This window comes from Rhipicephalus sanguineus, chromosome 1, assembly GCF_013339695.2.
Source record: "Rhipicephalus sanguineus isolate Rsan-2018 chromosome 1, BIME_Rsan_1.4, whole genome shotgun sequence".
NCBI lineage: Eukaryota > Metazoa > Arthropoda > Arachnida > Ixodida > Ixodidae > Rhipicephalus > Rhipicephalus sanguineus.
In genome coordinates, this window is record NC_051176.1 from 277,273,425 (window position 1) to 277,289,314 (window position 15,890).

Sequence of the window (15,890 nt, forward strand, 5' to 3'; positions counted from 1 at the left end):
CGGTCCGCTTGCATTTGTACGTGCATTTGTGCTCTCTTTGTGCCCGCTTCACTTTGGACCGTCTACGGTTGCGGCGAGCGGCCTGTTCGTTCAACGTGGCGAAGATAAGCATTTTGCAAAGCAACGCGCTTTCTACGTCTCCGCGATGCTCTGACGGTCCTGCACGACAGGCGCGGCGTGCTTGGGTTGCCGCCTAATAAAATGCGCTGTATACGCTCGCTGTAAGTGCATCAACGTTTTTCGGTGTCCGTGTCGCTCAACACCAGCAAGATAGTTTCGTTTATACGAAGCGACGCACACTTTATCTCGCACGGCGACGGCGAACTTGCGAACTGCAATGGCATCGCACGCTTGTACTGCTTGTACCGCCGTCACTCCGAACAATTTACGCCACACGTGCAGCCGAGCCGATAGCTGCAGATGACTGTGATAAAGTTGTCGGCGATAAATCATAATGGCACGTTCATCGCCGGCCACCACATCGCCTTCGCTCTCTTCTGATGCTTATCCGTGAAGGAATCGCCACAATCACGTGGAAGTCGTAATCATTGATTGGCCGGTCTCTGCCGTTTCCGAAAAGATGGAAGACATTTTGCGGCACATTGTGACGTCAACGCAGTGAACATTTAAGCGCCGAAAAGTTATCGCAGTCATCGCTTATTGCATTTTATGGCTTCTTGCATTCCAAGGCATAGGTTCATCGTAGGCAGTCGTAGCTGCAGAGAACGGCGCCAGGAAAGGTTGCCGTGCGAAAGCTGACTGCAAGGCTTCATGTGCCTCCTATTTCTTTCTTTCTGTTTTTATTCCCCACTGCCATTCTTCCACTGAAGAAAAGACTGAAAAGTGAGCGACCTCGCTCGTAGCGTCCCAAAGCAGCGCGTGCAGTGCTCGCCGATCTTGGGTATCTTCGTCACGAGTAAACTGGGCCGGACACGCGCGAGCGCGCGCCTCTCATGCTATAGAAGGCCTGCTTTAACCCTTTGTTGCATGACAAAAATCTACGCATGTAAACACCGCTTACTTTTAATTTTCTATTATAGTGCATTCAGAAAAAGCTGAGAAAAAATTCTCGTTGAAGTCAAACGTTTATTTCATAAGATACAGAATGTCCACTACAGTGGACAACATGAACACCAGCTTCGACTAGTGAAAGTGGCGAGTCTTTTCAGCCGTCGAGATTTCTTGCCCGAACAAATTTATGCATGAACACCAAACGTTGGATGCGGTACCATGAGAGTCGCCAGAAATGTACACATGACAAATTGAAAAAAATTGCGAGAGGTTTGAACCCCACTCCTGGGCATCGCTGTCGGTGTCCACGGCATTATCGTCAGTGTCGCTGCTATCAACGATGTCACTCCATCTACCTACTTCTACTTCATCACTGCTGTCGCCTTCACTTTCAAGGCGGTCGTCTTCACTACCAGATGGCACGTCTTCGTCGAGCAGCGCGTTCTCTTGATCCTCCGACAAAGGAAGGTCCAACAATTCCTCGATTTCAGAACCAGTCAATGGTTTCTTTCGAGTAGCTCGCTGCGCTGGCGCGTCCATGGCATGTGGTTGAGTTGTCTAACGAAGCGCGCTGGGGAGCGAGGGGTTGCTGGTTCGAATGCGCGGTCAGGTACTTCAGATTATATATATATATATATATATATATATATATATATATATATATATATATATATATATCCGAGGCATGACGGCGACAGCAAAAATCAGCCGAGAATGTCCATATAATTGCTATCGCAATAATAGAAATATCAGCAACCCCAAATATGAAGCTACAAAAACGAAGAGCCATGACATACAAAACCCGCACGTGAGCGGGGATTGTTCCCATCATGCATGGTGTCCACTACAGTGGACATATTGCAAAATTTGTTCTGAAAAATTATATTCACTTCACTAAGCCACAATATTTATGGCTCGTGACTGCGAATGCTTCTTCTATGGCGTGCATACAATAACGCATACCAAATCGCTATTTCATCTCAGTTATAAGAAAAAGAAGTAAAGAAGAACGTGACTAACGCGCCGGAGCAGGAGGCTGCGATTTTGAGCAAGTGTGCAGAAAAACCCGCGGTATCCTGCCGCCATCTAGTGCGGCGAATGAAAACCCCTTTCGTCCACTGTAGCTACCAATACGCAGGTGCACATCTCCGAGGCACCGCAGCTGCTTCAGAAATTCCAGAAATTTGTCCACTGTAGCGGACAGCATGCAATGCGCCATATTTTGACCGCGATCGTGTCTGATGTGTTCATTATATGTGGACGCAATTTCAATGGGTAGCATAGGAAAATCGTAAGTGCACCGAAATATGGTCGTTATAACCGATAGATCATTATATCCGGGATCGTTATAAGTGTGTTCACTGTATGTCTCTTTTTTCCGCACTTGAAGCACTTGACATTTTTGTACCGGCAAGCTTGATCCCAGTGGGTTTTGTTTCCACACCTTCCGCACTCTTTGCTTTCTTGCTTGCTCATGCATCGTATTGGCCGCCTGTCAGCCAACCTAGGCAGTTCTGGTTCAGTCTTTACGTCGACGTTTTTCATAAGCTTGATGCCTTGACCCGCTGCCTCTGATGTGAGCGCCATGCTCTCTGCTTCCCTCAAGGTCAAGCTTGAACGACAAAGTAGTGCTTTCTGTATCTCTCTGCTTCGGATTGCGCATACTATCTTGTCCCGCAGCATTCAGTCCAACACGTCGCCAAAGTTGCACTTGTCGGCAAGTTGACGGAGCTCGACGATAAACTGCTGGGCAGATTCGTCTTCATTTTGGACACGAGTAAAAAATCTGAAGCTCTGCAATTTCGTTTGGCTGGGGATCATAGAAGCCTTGCAAAATTTCAACCGCTTCCTTGTAGGTGAGCTGGTTCACCTTACGAAGAGCGCACCGCCCACTGAGGATGTCAATTGACTTCGATCCGAGAGCCGAGACAAGAAGCGCTCTCTTCCGTGCGTCTTCCGCGATGTTGTTCCCTTCAAAGTAGGACTCAATGCAAATGACGTACGACGTCCACTTGTCCTTGCCATCATCAGACGGTGGTACTTGGTACACCATTGCAGAAGCAGCGAAGCCCTTGGTCTTACGTGGGTGGGTTCCTCGTCGCCATTGCTACATTGTGGTGGCGGGTGGAGCGCATAGCATCCAAGACGTACGCCAGATGAAGGCTGCCGGAACAAGAACGTTTTATTTGAGGCGGCTGTCGTTTTTATAGCCACCGTGAAATTACAGTAAAACCTCGTTAATTCAAAGTCACTGGGACTGTGAAAAACTTTCGAATTAAGCGGGTTTTCAAATTAACGAAACATACAAAAAGCGGGATGCAAGGAACTTTGAATTACTGAAAGTAATCAGAGGTGGTCGTTTGGCCTTCTAGTTTGCGGTTCCAAGGGTTGTTTTCCAGCAATACCCAGTCCAATTTTTGCCTCAAACCTGGGAAAACGGCGGGCCTCGCTGCTGTCAGCGCAAAACAAAAAAAGAGAAAGAAAAGAAAAAAAAAAGTCTCGTGGTCAGCTGAAATGCGTGCCTGTGGAAAAAAAAAAGCGTGCTTCACTGCAGCACAGTGGTGACACGCGGGCAGCATGTCACCTGCTCCTCGCAGCGTCAGTGCGTCATGATGCGACCATTCGGCCATTCTTTCTGGTAAAATAAAGAATATGATAATGGCCAGTGTGACGGAATCCGCAATGTGTTCTGGCTGGAAAACATGATCATTGAAGCTTTCGAACTGAGTTTTCGAAGTAGGCGTTACAGGCAAGAACTCCGCCAGCAGTGCAAGTGCGCAAATTGCCGGAGCAACCACCAATCGGAAGTACGCATACATCATGAATTCCGTCAGGTCGTCCTTTATTATCTTTTCTTTTCCCAAAAAGAATGGGTAAATCATGACGCGCACACGTTGTGAGAGGCATGCGACATGCTGCCCGCGTGTTACCGCTGTGTTGCAGTGAAGCACGTCGTATTTTCCGCAGGCGCACGTTGTAGCTGACCACGAGACCGCGTTTCTTTTTTTTTCTTTATTATTATTTTTTTGCGCTAGCACCAGCGAGGCTGGGTTGCTTCAACTGTCACTCATTAATATCGCTACACTGCATTGCCCTGTGGCTCCTAATGGCCGTCGTTTCCGCGGAGTTGCGGCGAAATCGGGATTGGGAATTGGCACATGGCACCCAAAGTTTTCGAATGAACCAGGCTGGCGCTGACCGCCGCTTCAAAATATCCACTCAGATTTACATTGCAAAATACGGGACCGCAGAAACCCTTCGAATTAAGCGGGATTTCGAAATAACCGAGTTCGAATTAATGAGGTTTTACTGTATATGTACAATCAGGTGCGATTCAGTGCAAGCATAAACAAACGCTGTCTCTAACAGTAGGCAGCCATACGCGCGCACGTATAGCGCAATCTACTTTGCAGCAGGTATGTGCCACACGACTGGTAGAAAGGATTTCATTACGTACATGGCAGGGTCATCATGTTATCTGTGTCATGACCTGTCAGTCTTGTTCGTTCTACATTCACGTCCTCTTATGCCAATTTTGGTATGTAGCAAGATAAGGAGATGACCACGAGAGACAGCCAAGTCGTAGACTAATACCTAGACAGACGGACGGAAAAGGTGGCTTTGGTTCGCTAGGCACTAGGAAATGCTTCGCATTAAAAAAAAAAATTTGCAGTGGCTTAGCTCGGCTATGCCAGGATGTACGTAGCGTTAGCAAAGGTTCAGCTGATTATTCTTAGCTTTCCAGATTGTCTAGGATTATTAGCCTTCTTCTGTTCATTCTTCGTACGCTGTACCGCTAATTGCCAGACAACTACTTCGGGATCCGATGAGATAAGCTTCTCGCCTCATCTGCGCCGTTGAGCAGTATTTGCGCTCTCCTTCTCCATGGCGTTACCCACCTGCAAACGCCAGTCAGAGGCGCTATCACGCGGCTCCAGCGCTGTGTCATACGGCGACTGCACAGCGAAGGCGAATAGCTGCGCGCGCGCTGGCGCCACTGTGTCTACGACGTCACTCCTCTCGAATGCGGCGCAGACCAGCAGCGGCGAGCCGCGCACGGCAGTGGCGGAGAGCGCGTGAGATCGCGGTGGTGGAGAGCGCGGAGAGCGTTGAGCCAGCTGTGTGACATCACTGAACCTTGCATATGCGCAGCACGGCTCGTGAGGATCCACGCGAAATCGGCTCCGGCTAGGCAAGTGTAGCTAACGCTACAAAAGAAAGTGACTTGCTTGATGAGATTGTACAGGCACGAGCTTACCGTATTTATTCGAAAATAGGTCGGGCACGAATATAGGTCGACCCCTACTTATAGCACTCTACGAGAAATAAAAAAAAATATTCGAAAATAGGTCGACCCATGTTTTTTTTTTTTTTTTAGAAACAGGAAAATTGAAACATACCACACCTTTATTTACAATTAACTTAGCGCCCTAGTCGCTGCCGGGAGTGTCATGTTCGTCAGATGTGCAAGGAAGGTTGTCGGATTCTTCGCAGGCATCCTCGGCATCCCAAATGACGTCGACTTCGCTGCCATCGATTGCGTTGGAAATGCAGCACTTTTTAAAGCCAGTCACGATAATTTCCGCTGGCAAGTCTTTCCGCGCGTCCTTCACCCACGTCGCAACTTCATTAGGCAGTTTTAGAATAGCGTACGCAAAGCTTTGCGTTGGCTTTTCGCGCAAGTGCACATGCGTCGTACGCTAACCGCTTGGGGCCTCCCGTTAAGTGGCAAACGCTAACGCTAACTTAGCGTACACTATTCTAAAACTGCCTATTGAGGGAAGCCCTTCTCGCGGCGTCCCGTCGGTGTCATTGCAGCATCCTCCTTCAAGCCACTCTTTGTAACTCTTCGCCATCCGGTCCTTAATGTAGCCGGGACGTCATACCTAGCGGTATGACGACCAGGTCTGTTGGCCTTCTGCAGGGCCTCCTTGACGCCCGGAGCCTCAGTTCTTTTTCAAGAGTGTCATGCCTGCCAGTTGCTGGGCCGCGAAAAGCACGACGCTATCCATTGCACGCGAACAGTCGCTCCCGCTGCTTCCGCCAACCCCTAATCAACTTTTACGTCGAAGTCACGCTGAGCGGCACAATTGCTGGAATTCTCGGCAAAAAGTATCACTTGACGCTTGAAGTCAGCTGTGTAGCTCTAGCGACGTGACACCGTCGCAACCGCGCATTTGCAAATGCGAACCGTCACGTCAGATCAAACAACAAACAAAGAGTGAGGCCTTATGGCTGCGCGTCGGCAGGCAGCACGGCTAGGGGGCTAGGGACTTCACAGCCTACCTAGGGAAATCACGGGTTCCAGCGCAAACATGGCGGAGCGGCTGCATTTCACGGGGGCTTTGAAAAGGCGGTTGCACAAATAACTTTCTTTTTCTTAGTTACTTAGTCGGAAAAGGCGAACGGGTACGGTTTTTATACCAGATTTTATGGTATATAATGTGCGTATGTAGCAGGAACTGCTTGAAGAACAGCAGGCGCGGCAGTTGAACGCCATAGGTGCGGTGCTTTTGGTCGCTTTGATCGCGAATATAGGTCGAGATTCTTTGGTCACGAATATAGGTCGATAGCTGATTATGGGCAACATTTTTGGGAAAAAAAGGTCGACCTATATTCGAATAAATACGGTATATCAGTACCTCCTTAGTACATAGACAAGAGTATTTTTCCAGTTTCTTCAAATAAAAAGCACTTCATGCCTACACACTCCTTGCCTACACTTTCATCCTGAATTGCCGTGTCATTTGAAATGTTCAGCACAGTCCTTTTTTATTATAGTAAAATCTCGTTATAAGGGGTACAAGAGACGGGCACGTAGACAAGGGTGAAGCCAGGCCCCCCCCCCCCCCCTCGAAATTCGTCCAGCCTTCTATATTCCCAGACAACTTTTTTTTGTTTTTGCCATGGAAAGACTTTCTTTCGAACCATTAGGTCTTGGGCCTCCCTGAAAAAGAATCCTGGCTACGTGCCTGACAAGAGACACTCATTTATAACAGACGATCGAAAATGGTTTGGTTGGTTTTCCTATGTTTGCCATGTTAACAACATATTGCATACAAGAGACGTGGTTACCAGAAACAATTGGCTGCTAAAGACACTTTTTGGGGTCCCTATGGTAAATTTTTCACTATCTAGAAGAGACACAACCCAGACATGCTCACGCAACACGACTGACGTCGTATTGCCAAGAGGTGCATGCGCTGCAATTTTCATTTCCTTGGCTCGATTCCGTTCCGTTCCGCAGTCTGATATCATTGCTTACATGGTCGTGACTACCAATTGCACCAAACTTTCTGTGATTGTTTTTATGATCGCTGTTGTGCTCCCACACAGACTCTGCAAAAGAGCACCATTGAGTTGGATTTCCGCCGCAATGTCCATGGCGCTGGTCTCTTTGTATGCTGGTAGTAGTCGGACTCCAGAGCATTCGCCGTGTATCAGACAGTTCCGTTCGAATTGTCAGGAGCTGAATCATGTTGAGCAGACACGGTGGATGTGCGACCGGCCCGGTTATCTTGCTGTAAATCTTTGCTACATTGGGACTTTAGTTAGTGCTGATGTATAATTAAGTGATCTAGTCAGACTCCTCAGTGCTTTTAGAATTTTTGGTTGAAAGAGACCTTGGTTACAAGAGATGTTTCCAGGGTCCCTGGTGTGTCTCTTGTAACAAGGTTTTACTGTACTATTGGTAATGATGCAGCAGTGCAGTTGAACTTTGATATTGCAAACTTTAGTACAGTTAAATTTCAATATATAATGACTTTGGTAAAATCAGCAGTTTACTTCATTATACATAGAAATTTCATTGCAATGGAATTTGCCCTTTTATGCCAAGCACAGTTGCCTGCAGATTCTTTTTTTACACAGAAAGTGCAGCAAAAAACTTCAAACCACCTCCTGGCTACACCACTGGGATGTAAGGAGTATTCCTGAAACCCTATGACCTATGAGGAGGTTGTTAATGTTGAAACATAAATACCTCGACTTAACAAAGCTAATGATACAAAGAAGTCATCTATTGCAAGTATGGTTTGGTGATATCAAGGTTTGACTAGTACATCAAGAATAATATTATACATTAAAGCTTCGTTAATACATACGTACCTGACGGGCACTCGGCATAAAGATTCAGTTGATGTCAGTATGTACTAACTGCCAAGTATAATCTTTCATCTCCTGATGTGTGCCTCTGCTAGCAAAAAATAAATGCGATTCCTCGCTAAATGATGCCTAAAGCTCATTAATATTGTGTATAACAACGAAAACGAGCCCTTAAAATTAACACTTCTTTCCTTCATTCATAGCAAGGGTCTCGTTCTGGCAGACTTGATGCTTTCAGGTAGTATGCGAGGTATTATTGGTCAGCTGCCAGCTCGTAATAAAGTTCACGTGCTACGTGTTGCAACAGGCAAAAAACAGAGTGTTCCACACTCGCCATCATGGCTACTGGCGGCGCTGACTGACGCTCCCACGTTTAAATGTACAGTGTCGTCCACTCTTAGGGTGAACACGGATCAGCATGGCCGCGCTCTGCGCATCGAAACAAAACGGCGCAGACGCTTGGGAACGTGCTCCTCTTGCTGTACTACAGGGAAGCGATCACGGGCGTGCCAGCACCGGCATTGGCTGGATGCACTGGCGCTCCGCAGAGCGCGGCCACGCTGAGCCGTGTTCACCCTAAGAGTGGACGGCACTGTACATATATAGTACCCTATAAAGTGGACGGCGGGATGGCCGCCACGGTAGCTCAGTTGGTAGAGCATCGGACGCGTTACTCGAAGGTCGCAGGTTTGGTCCCTGCCCGCGGCAAGCTATCTTTTCGTCCACTTTTCTTTCTTCACATTTACCTTACATTTGCTACTAAAAAGCATCCCCTAAAAAACATCCTTCGCATTATTGTCTGTTAGTGCTCATTAATATTGCGTATAACAAAAAGAAACAAGCCCTTAAAATTAACACTTCTTTCCTCCACTCTTACAAGGCTTTCTCTTTCTTTTTACCAAAGCGCAAAAGAAATTCTGGCTATCTCACATGACTTTGCAATAGTGTGCAGTGGCAATGCCATGGAGCATTTTGTAACTATGGCTGGAACAGACAGCGGCCTACATGTTGGCAGAGCAGCATGGCGACTCGTCCAGCTTTGCCCAATACGTTCATGTGCATTTGTACGGCGATCTGCTACTGAATGAAAATTGGTGCTGTTTCTTTGAAACAGTACTTTCTGCCGTGTGGAACTGATCATTCCTAGCTAGTTGTTTGCGACACATCACCTCCTAAGCTCACACTGTCTTTGCCGGGGCACTTGCTGCACAGTACATGCTCTGAGGAAAAAAAAACCTTAATTTAACTCCAACCAAAGTAACATAAAACACCTATAAGCCCGACGTTTCGGAACCAGCCTGGTTCCTTCCTCGGGGGACTGTGGCCATGTTTCAGTGGCGTCTTGTAGTCACTTGCGTGGCAGTCATTGACCCAACGCTTTGCTGCGGATCGTAATCTGCACGCATACAAAGAGAGGAGGGTTCCGAGGGAATGATTTAGGTTTTTTGCAGTTCTCTGAATGTCATGACTCTAGTAGCAATTTTTCCTCCTGTGGGTCTCGCTTCAAAGGGTGGCCGTTTTGTCAAAGTTTATTTTATGGTCGTATGTCTCAGGAGTGTTCGGTAACATGCTTTGCTAATGGTTGGAGTTGTATATTAAAGTTTTTCTCAGTTTACCTACCCAACCAGACAGACTTCTGTGCAATGTTTACGTTCACAGTACATGCTCGTTTGCTGTGGGAGTGTTCTTTTTAGTATATCCGCTTTGCTTCTTACCATACATGTGTGTGACAAGTATTTTGTTGGTTCAGTGCAGTGACGGTTTGCTGCCTTTGCTTTTGTAAGTGATTCGCACTCTGCGTCTTCATGGGGCACCGGCAGTCCTGCACAATAATGCGACAGCGAACAGCGGCGTGGCGCATTTACGGCAGTGCTACGCCACATGCTGCCGAGCAGATAGCTGAAGATGTTTATCGTGATCAGGTTGTCAGGGATAAAGTGTACTGGCGCATTCATAAGTGGCTACCATCATGCCTTCATGCTTTTTCGGTGCTCATCTGTAAAGGCGTTGCTGTATATGCCAATGTTAGGATCATTGGTTGACCTGTCTCTGCACTGACGTTGGTTGGCCACACCCTGAATGGAGGGGTGCATTTATCCTTTCATTCAACGAAAAGTTATTGTGGTACACACTAACTGATTGGAATAGGAGAGGCCAGTACGAGTTAAGCAGTTAGTGAGTACATTAGCCTCATGGAGACTTTGTCAGGGATTTGTTACAGCTACGTTTCAACCATTAGTTTGTTTACAGCAGGTACCTAGTAACGAGGCTTTACTCTTCTGAAGTTTGTTATATAAACAGGGGTGAGACAGCTGCGCAGATTGCGCATTTTTGATACGATTCCGTTTTCCTGCGCCAAGTTGCTCCAAAAGCATAAAAATTGCAAAAATTGCGCCGAACTGCGCCGAAACGGCCCCACAATCAAGAATTTTCAAGCCCGCGTCACTTTCAGCGTGGGAAAACGTAACTTTAGAAGCAGCGCCAGGGATACGTTCGCAGAACACGTTAACGCGCCCAAGCGTGTCCTTCTACGCGCCTTTGTAATAGAGGCTTCCATAGTGCTGTGATAATCGCCTCTGAGCGGTTGTAAATATGTGTAGTGTCCGAGCGGTGCTCGCGACGCATTTTTGAAGGCGGTCCCTCACGAGGTGGCAGAGAACGGTGGCGCAGCGCGCTTTTGTTATCACCTATTAAAAGCGTGCGGTACACTTGACGCTACGCCACCCGCGCAGCCGAGCAGATAGCTGAAGGCGCTTTATTTTAGGCAGTTTTCGAATAGCGTACGCTACGTTAGCGTTAGCGTTTGCGGCCCGCTATTTCCGTCACTTAACGGGAGCCCGCAAGCGGTTAGCGTACGACGCATGCGCAGTAGTGCGAAAAGCCAACGCAAAGCTTTGCGTACGCTATTCGAAAGCTTCCTGAGGGTTCGCCCTTCAGGGAGGGCAAATATTAATCGCAGCGCCCCTCCTTCCGATTAAGTCAAAGTATGGGCGGTATCGACTTTGCCCCCCCCCCCCCTCTCGTGCGCACGCCTATGGGGGTGGTCATACTGGCGCGTTCGTCGGTGGCCATACCGCTTTTGTTCTTTCCTGATGTTACGCGCGAAGGCGTCGCCGCAATCGCGTGCTAGTCGGAATCATTCATTGACCGTTCAAAGACACGAAGACGCGAGGAGCAACTTTGAACTTTGCGCGGTCGCGATCACTGGCGCGCGCGCGCTATCTCGAAAGCAGTGTTGGCGGTAACGCGTTACAAGTAACGGCGTTACCGGTAACGCGTTACTTTTTTCGCTAACTTTGTAACGTACTCGTTACAATTTAGAAACTGTAACGGGTAACGTACTTACGTTAACATTTTTCGGTAACGTGTGGTGTCACGTTACTCGTTACTTTTTCATCCTGGGGGTGCCGTTTTCTCAGAGCTCGCCCTGACAAATTCTTTTGTCGCAGCGTCGGACTGCTGTCGGCCTGCCAGGCATTGACCACGAAAACGCGGGCGGAATCGCTTTTTTTTTTTTTGTGGAAATTGTGGGGACCAATTTCTTAAGACGCGCCGACTCCTTGTGTGGAGGTTTGGGCCATAGCTACACAAAGCTTCATGAAAGCCGCATAATTCGCCATGAGAAACTGTACGGACATGCTTCTCGTGGAAATGGATGTAGCGGATGGATTGTTGGCAACTGCGCCTTTTCGTGCCCAAAAGACAGGCCGCCCGAAGAGAAAGCGCAAGGGCTGGTTTACTCCAGTCTCCATACCACGTGCTGATCGTGAAATTTTTTACGTGGGGGAAACGAAGAACTCCCCCGAGAGGCTGCGACAACATAAAAACGATGTCCACAAGTTTAAACGACCACCGCATCGAATTCGACAACTCCCGCGTCGTCGACTTAAGCGGCGTTCTGTGGAATTCTGACCCATGCAGGCGACAGCCGGTAACGTCAACCGGTCTACAGGTGCACTGCTGATCGAGAGTCTGCCTTATTGTGTAGAATAGGCGTGACCCCCGGCTGGAAGAAAACCCTGAAAAATAATGCGAGCGCGACGTGAAACGTAGAATTTTTTCTTGTAACGCAAAAAAAAATCTTTTTTTTTTACTCACTACCTTAATACCGCTGCCACGCGAACTGCCTTAACCGCGGTTAAGGCAGTTCGTGTGACACCGGCTAACCGTGGTTAGCCGTAACTATGGTTACGGCTAACCATGGTTGCTACACGGCAGACATTACCGCAGTTTGTGTACTAATCGTGGTTATTGCAAACGGGTGATTCCATGCGAGTCGACAGGGAGTCGAATATAGATATTTTAGATTTGATTGAGTATTTTATATATTATGCATGTCCCATGCCAGTAGCCCGAAAAGGAACTTAATTTTCTTATTAACTGCATAATTTACGAGGGAAAAAGTATCAAACATATTCAATCCGGAGGGACCCATTTCACCTGTCGTTCTCGAAAGTTCTCGACGTTGTAAAACACAAATATTATCGTTACAAAGAAGATATTTTGTGTATGAAATGTATGCGCAACAAAGAGTAAAGTAACATTGTTTGAAACTTGTAGAGCTAAGGAAACTGTTTTTGAAAAATGTCTAAATATGCGACATTTTATAGTAGCTACAAAGTTGATAAGGCTTATCAACTTTGTTTTAAAAATAATATTTGCTCCTTCCTATCTGCAACTGCAGCGAAGTTCCTGGTTATTGAACTCCTGAGCGAGTGAGGCTGATCTTGAACACCCTCACATAAACGCTCACAATTTTTGCGGTAATTATACACTGTTAAAGCGAACAAAATTGTTTATGCACAGATATTTTTTTACGGGACTAGTCCATTTCAGCATTTCTTTACTACTACAAAATTCGCGCATCTATTTTGCTAGCAGAAGCACACCATCAGAATTATTGTAAATTTCTTGAGATTTCATTGATGCTTTCTTTGCGAATAGCGTTGGGGATTGAATCTCATATTCTGTATAATGTCACACTGAGAAAAATGGCTTCACCATGTGTCAGAGTCAGAAGCCATCACACGTAACTCTAAAGGCATCTTTAAGCCACTATACCATTGCTAACGTCCGGTACATTTGTGCAAGTAATACTCGTTAAATCAGCATTTTGGGTATATTCGTTGTTTGGGGTAGAAGTTTTATGTGAAACATAAATTTCAGATTTAAATCATTGTTATTGTAGGTTCCTGCAGCAAAGACACATCGATTAAAATTTATGATTGCGGAGTAATGGCAGAGGTAACGTCCGTTACTTTTTTTCGGTAACGGTAACGGTAACCCGTTACATTTTTTTGTAGGTAACGTAGGGCGGTAACGCGTTCCTTTTTTTATAGTGTAGCGAGTAACGTATTTAGTTACTTTTTTTCAGTAACGCCTACAACACTGCTCGAAAGCCATCACAGCGGGGCGGGCGGCTCGTATACGCTTCTACGTGCTGCGCTCTCAAAGCGAAGTGACTATGCGGAGAACATAGCTCCCTGGAGCGGCCGTATTTTCTTACACCATCGTTTTATAGTTACACGAGATCGGATACAAAACAGTTAGCTGCCAGCCTTACTTCGTGTAACTTGAAATGGTATAGCGCATTACGGGGAAGAAGAAACGGCCTAGCAGACCGACACAAGAGGACAGAGCGCTAGTAGCGCTCTGTCCTCTTGTGTCGGTCTGCTAGGCAGTTTCTTCTTCCCCGTAATGCGCTATACCATTTCAAGTACGACGAACCAACTCGCCCAATCTTCAACACTTGTGGACTTCGTGTAACACTACAATTTGTTGCTATCGCATTCATTGCTTCGCCCTTGCGGTGAAACTGTGACTTGTTTTTATTATTTGAGAAGTGTGATGTTTTTTCTTTTCTTATTTTCAAATGTGAAGTGAACCTACTTGGAAAAACTTTTTTTTTATCTATTTCATATGTTGTTACCAGGGTTATATAAATTGCATAGTTTGTAAAAAGGTAGTGTAGTTCATACCTGGCAATAATCTGTTAAAAAAAGCTTTCTCCAAAGGCTCTTTGAATGTTATGTGTATTCTAAGCCGATTAAAATATGCGCTTGTTCCTTCAAGTTACTACAAATTTGTTTTTTCAAGCCCCAAAAACGACATAATAAATGCCGCTAACTGCTCCCAAACAAGGTTCTCCTGCTCCTAAATTGAAATTTTGCTGCTCCCAAAACTGCTCCCAAATCGATTTCAGCCGTCTCACCCCTGTATAAAGGTTTAACTGTATATTTAAAGCCCTCCCAAACCTTGCTTTAACAAGCAAGGTTTCTTTTAAGAAGAACAAATAACTTGTAGAGGGAATACATTGTAACCCACTATTCTTTTTGGTGCTCACAAATTTACAGGACAGCTTTCTTGGTTGGTGTACATCATTGGCGCTGCCATAGGCGGCCGTGCTTCATTCTCAACAGCTGACGACCATGATGCCATGGATGGGGAACTGGTGTGCAGGTGGGCGCTGAAAATTGTTTCTGCTAGTTCATTGTGCTCATATAGTGCTGAAGGTTTATGATGACCATTAGATTGACTGCAGAGGTGTACTGTAAAAAGCAGAGTCATAGTTGGTAAAGTGCACTTGCTTGAACGAGCCCATAGAACAACTGTTGTGGAGCACTGCATGAAACAACTCATAAGAGTATTTGCTGGATAGATTATGTTATTATGTTATTTGCTGGATAGATTATCACGTGGTAAATAATTGTTGTCTGCCATGGTGGCTTAGGGGCTATAGCATTGGGTGTGGGTTCAATCCCCAGCCACGATGGCCGCATTTTGATGTTAGCAAAGTGCAGAGCGCCTGGCCAGCATGTGGACATGCAGTTTACATGAAACCTGAAATGCTAACGGCCATGAATTTAATAGGATGTGAAAAATTCACTTGTGAAAGTTCATTATACAGTTCATCATTGTTAATACCTGTCACATGGGCACTTTTGAAATGCCATCCAGTCGATGGCCATTGAAATGCCACAACTTTATCAACTCGATAGAGTTGTCACGCTGCTACACGGCAGCTTTGAATGGCCGTTGAGTGTTTGAGGCGTTTCTCGGAAAAATTGTGTGGTGCTGCAAATCATCATTTTCGTATTCATGTGAGCCGAAAGTTACATAATATAAATCTACTTAAAAGCACAAACATGTCTGTTGTTTTTGTTTAAACATTTCAATAAATCGTTTATTCATAGTTATGAATACATATTTAGTTTTCAAGTTGTGGAGCAGTGAAACTGTGGCGAGTGAGACACGGCAAGATGACGTGATGAAGACAAGCATGTTGCTGTTGTTGAGAATATGTGCAGTCCGCACATTTCAAGTGGCGAAAATACTTTATTAAATAATTCATAAAGCTCACATATACATACTGCTTTTAAAGCATACTGGTTAAATTTTTCTTTTTCTAATCATGAGTACAAGCACACTGAATGAGAGGGCACGTTCGCGCTGTTTCCACTTCCGTTGCCCAGTGTCCATTGAAGATTTGATAGAGTTGTGGGGTGCTCTGTTGACTCAATAGACTATTGACCCAATGGCCTTCGAAACCCCTCGTGTAGCAGATTGTGCTTGGCCGTTGAGTCAATAGACTATAGATTGGAAGGCCTTCCAAACGCCTGTGTGACACTGTTATAAAAAGCCTGAAATGGCAGAAATAGCCTTTTCATTTTTGTTTTATGGTGCAAAATAAACAAACTGTTAAAAGAAAGGATTGTTTATATTACAGTTAAACCTCAAGGTAATGAAGTAAAATTGACGATTTACTGCATTACATC

At 46.0% G+C, this 15,890-nt stretch overlaps 1 protein-coding gene across 2 annotated transcripts in view; it reads left to right on the forward strand.

Annotated features, from left to right (window-relative positions):
* LOC119379031 (exportin-7-B) overlaps positions 1-15,890 on the forward strand; it is a 98,611-nt gene that overhangs the window by 26,940 nt on the left and 55,781 nt on the right. For both annotated transcript variants that reach the window (XM_037648167.2, XM_037648168.2), the window contains exon 10: positions 14,469-14,574. In XM_037648167.2, the coding sequence (XP_037504095.1) occupies positions 14,469-14,574 (106 nt within the window). The remainder of the gene's footprint in view (positions 1-14,468; positions 14,575-15,890) is intronic.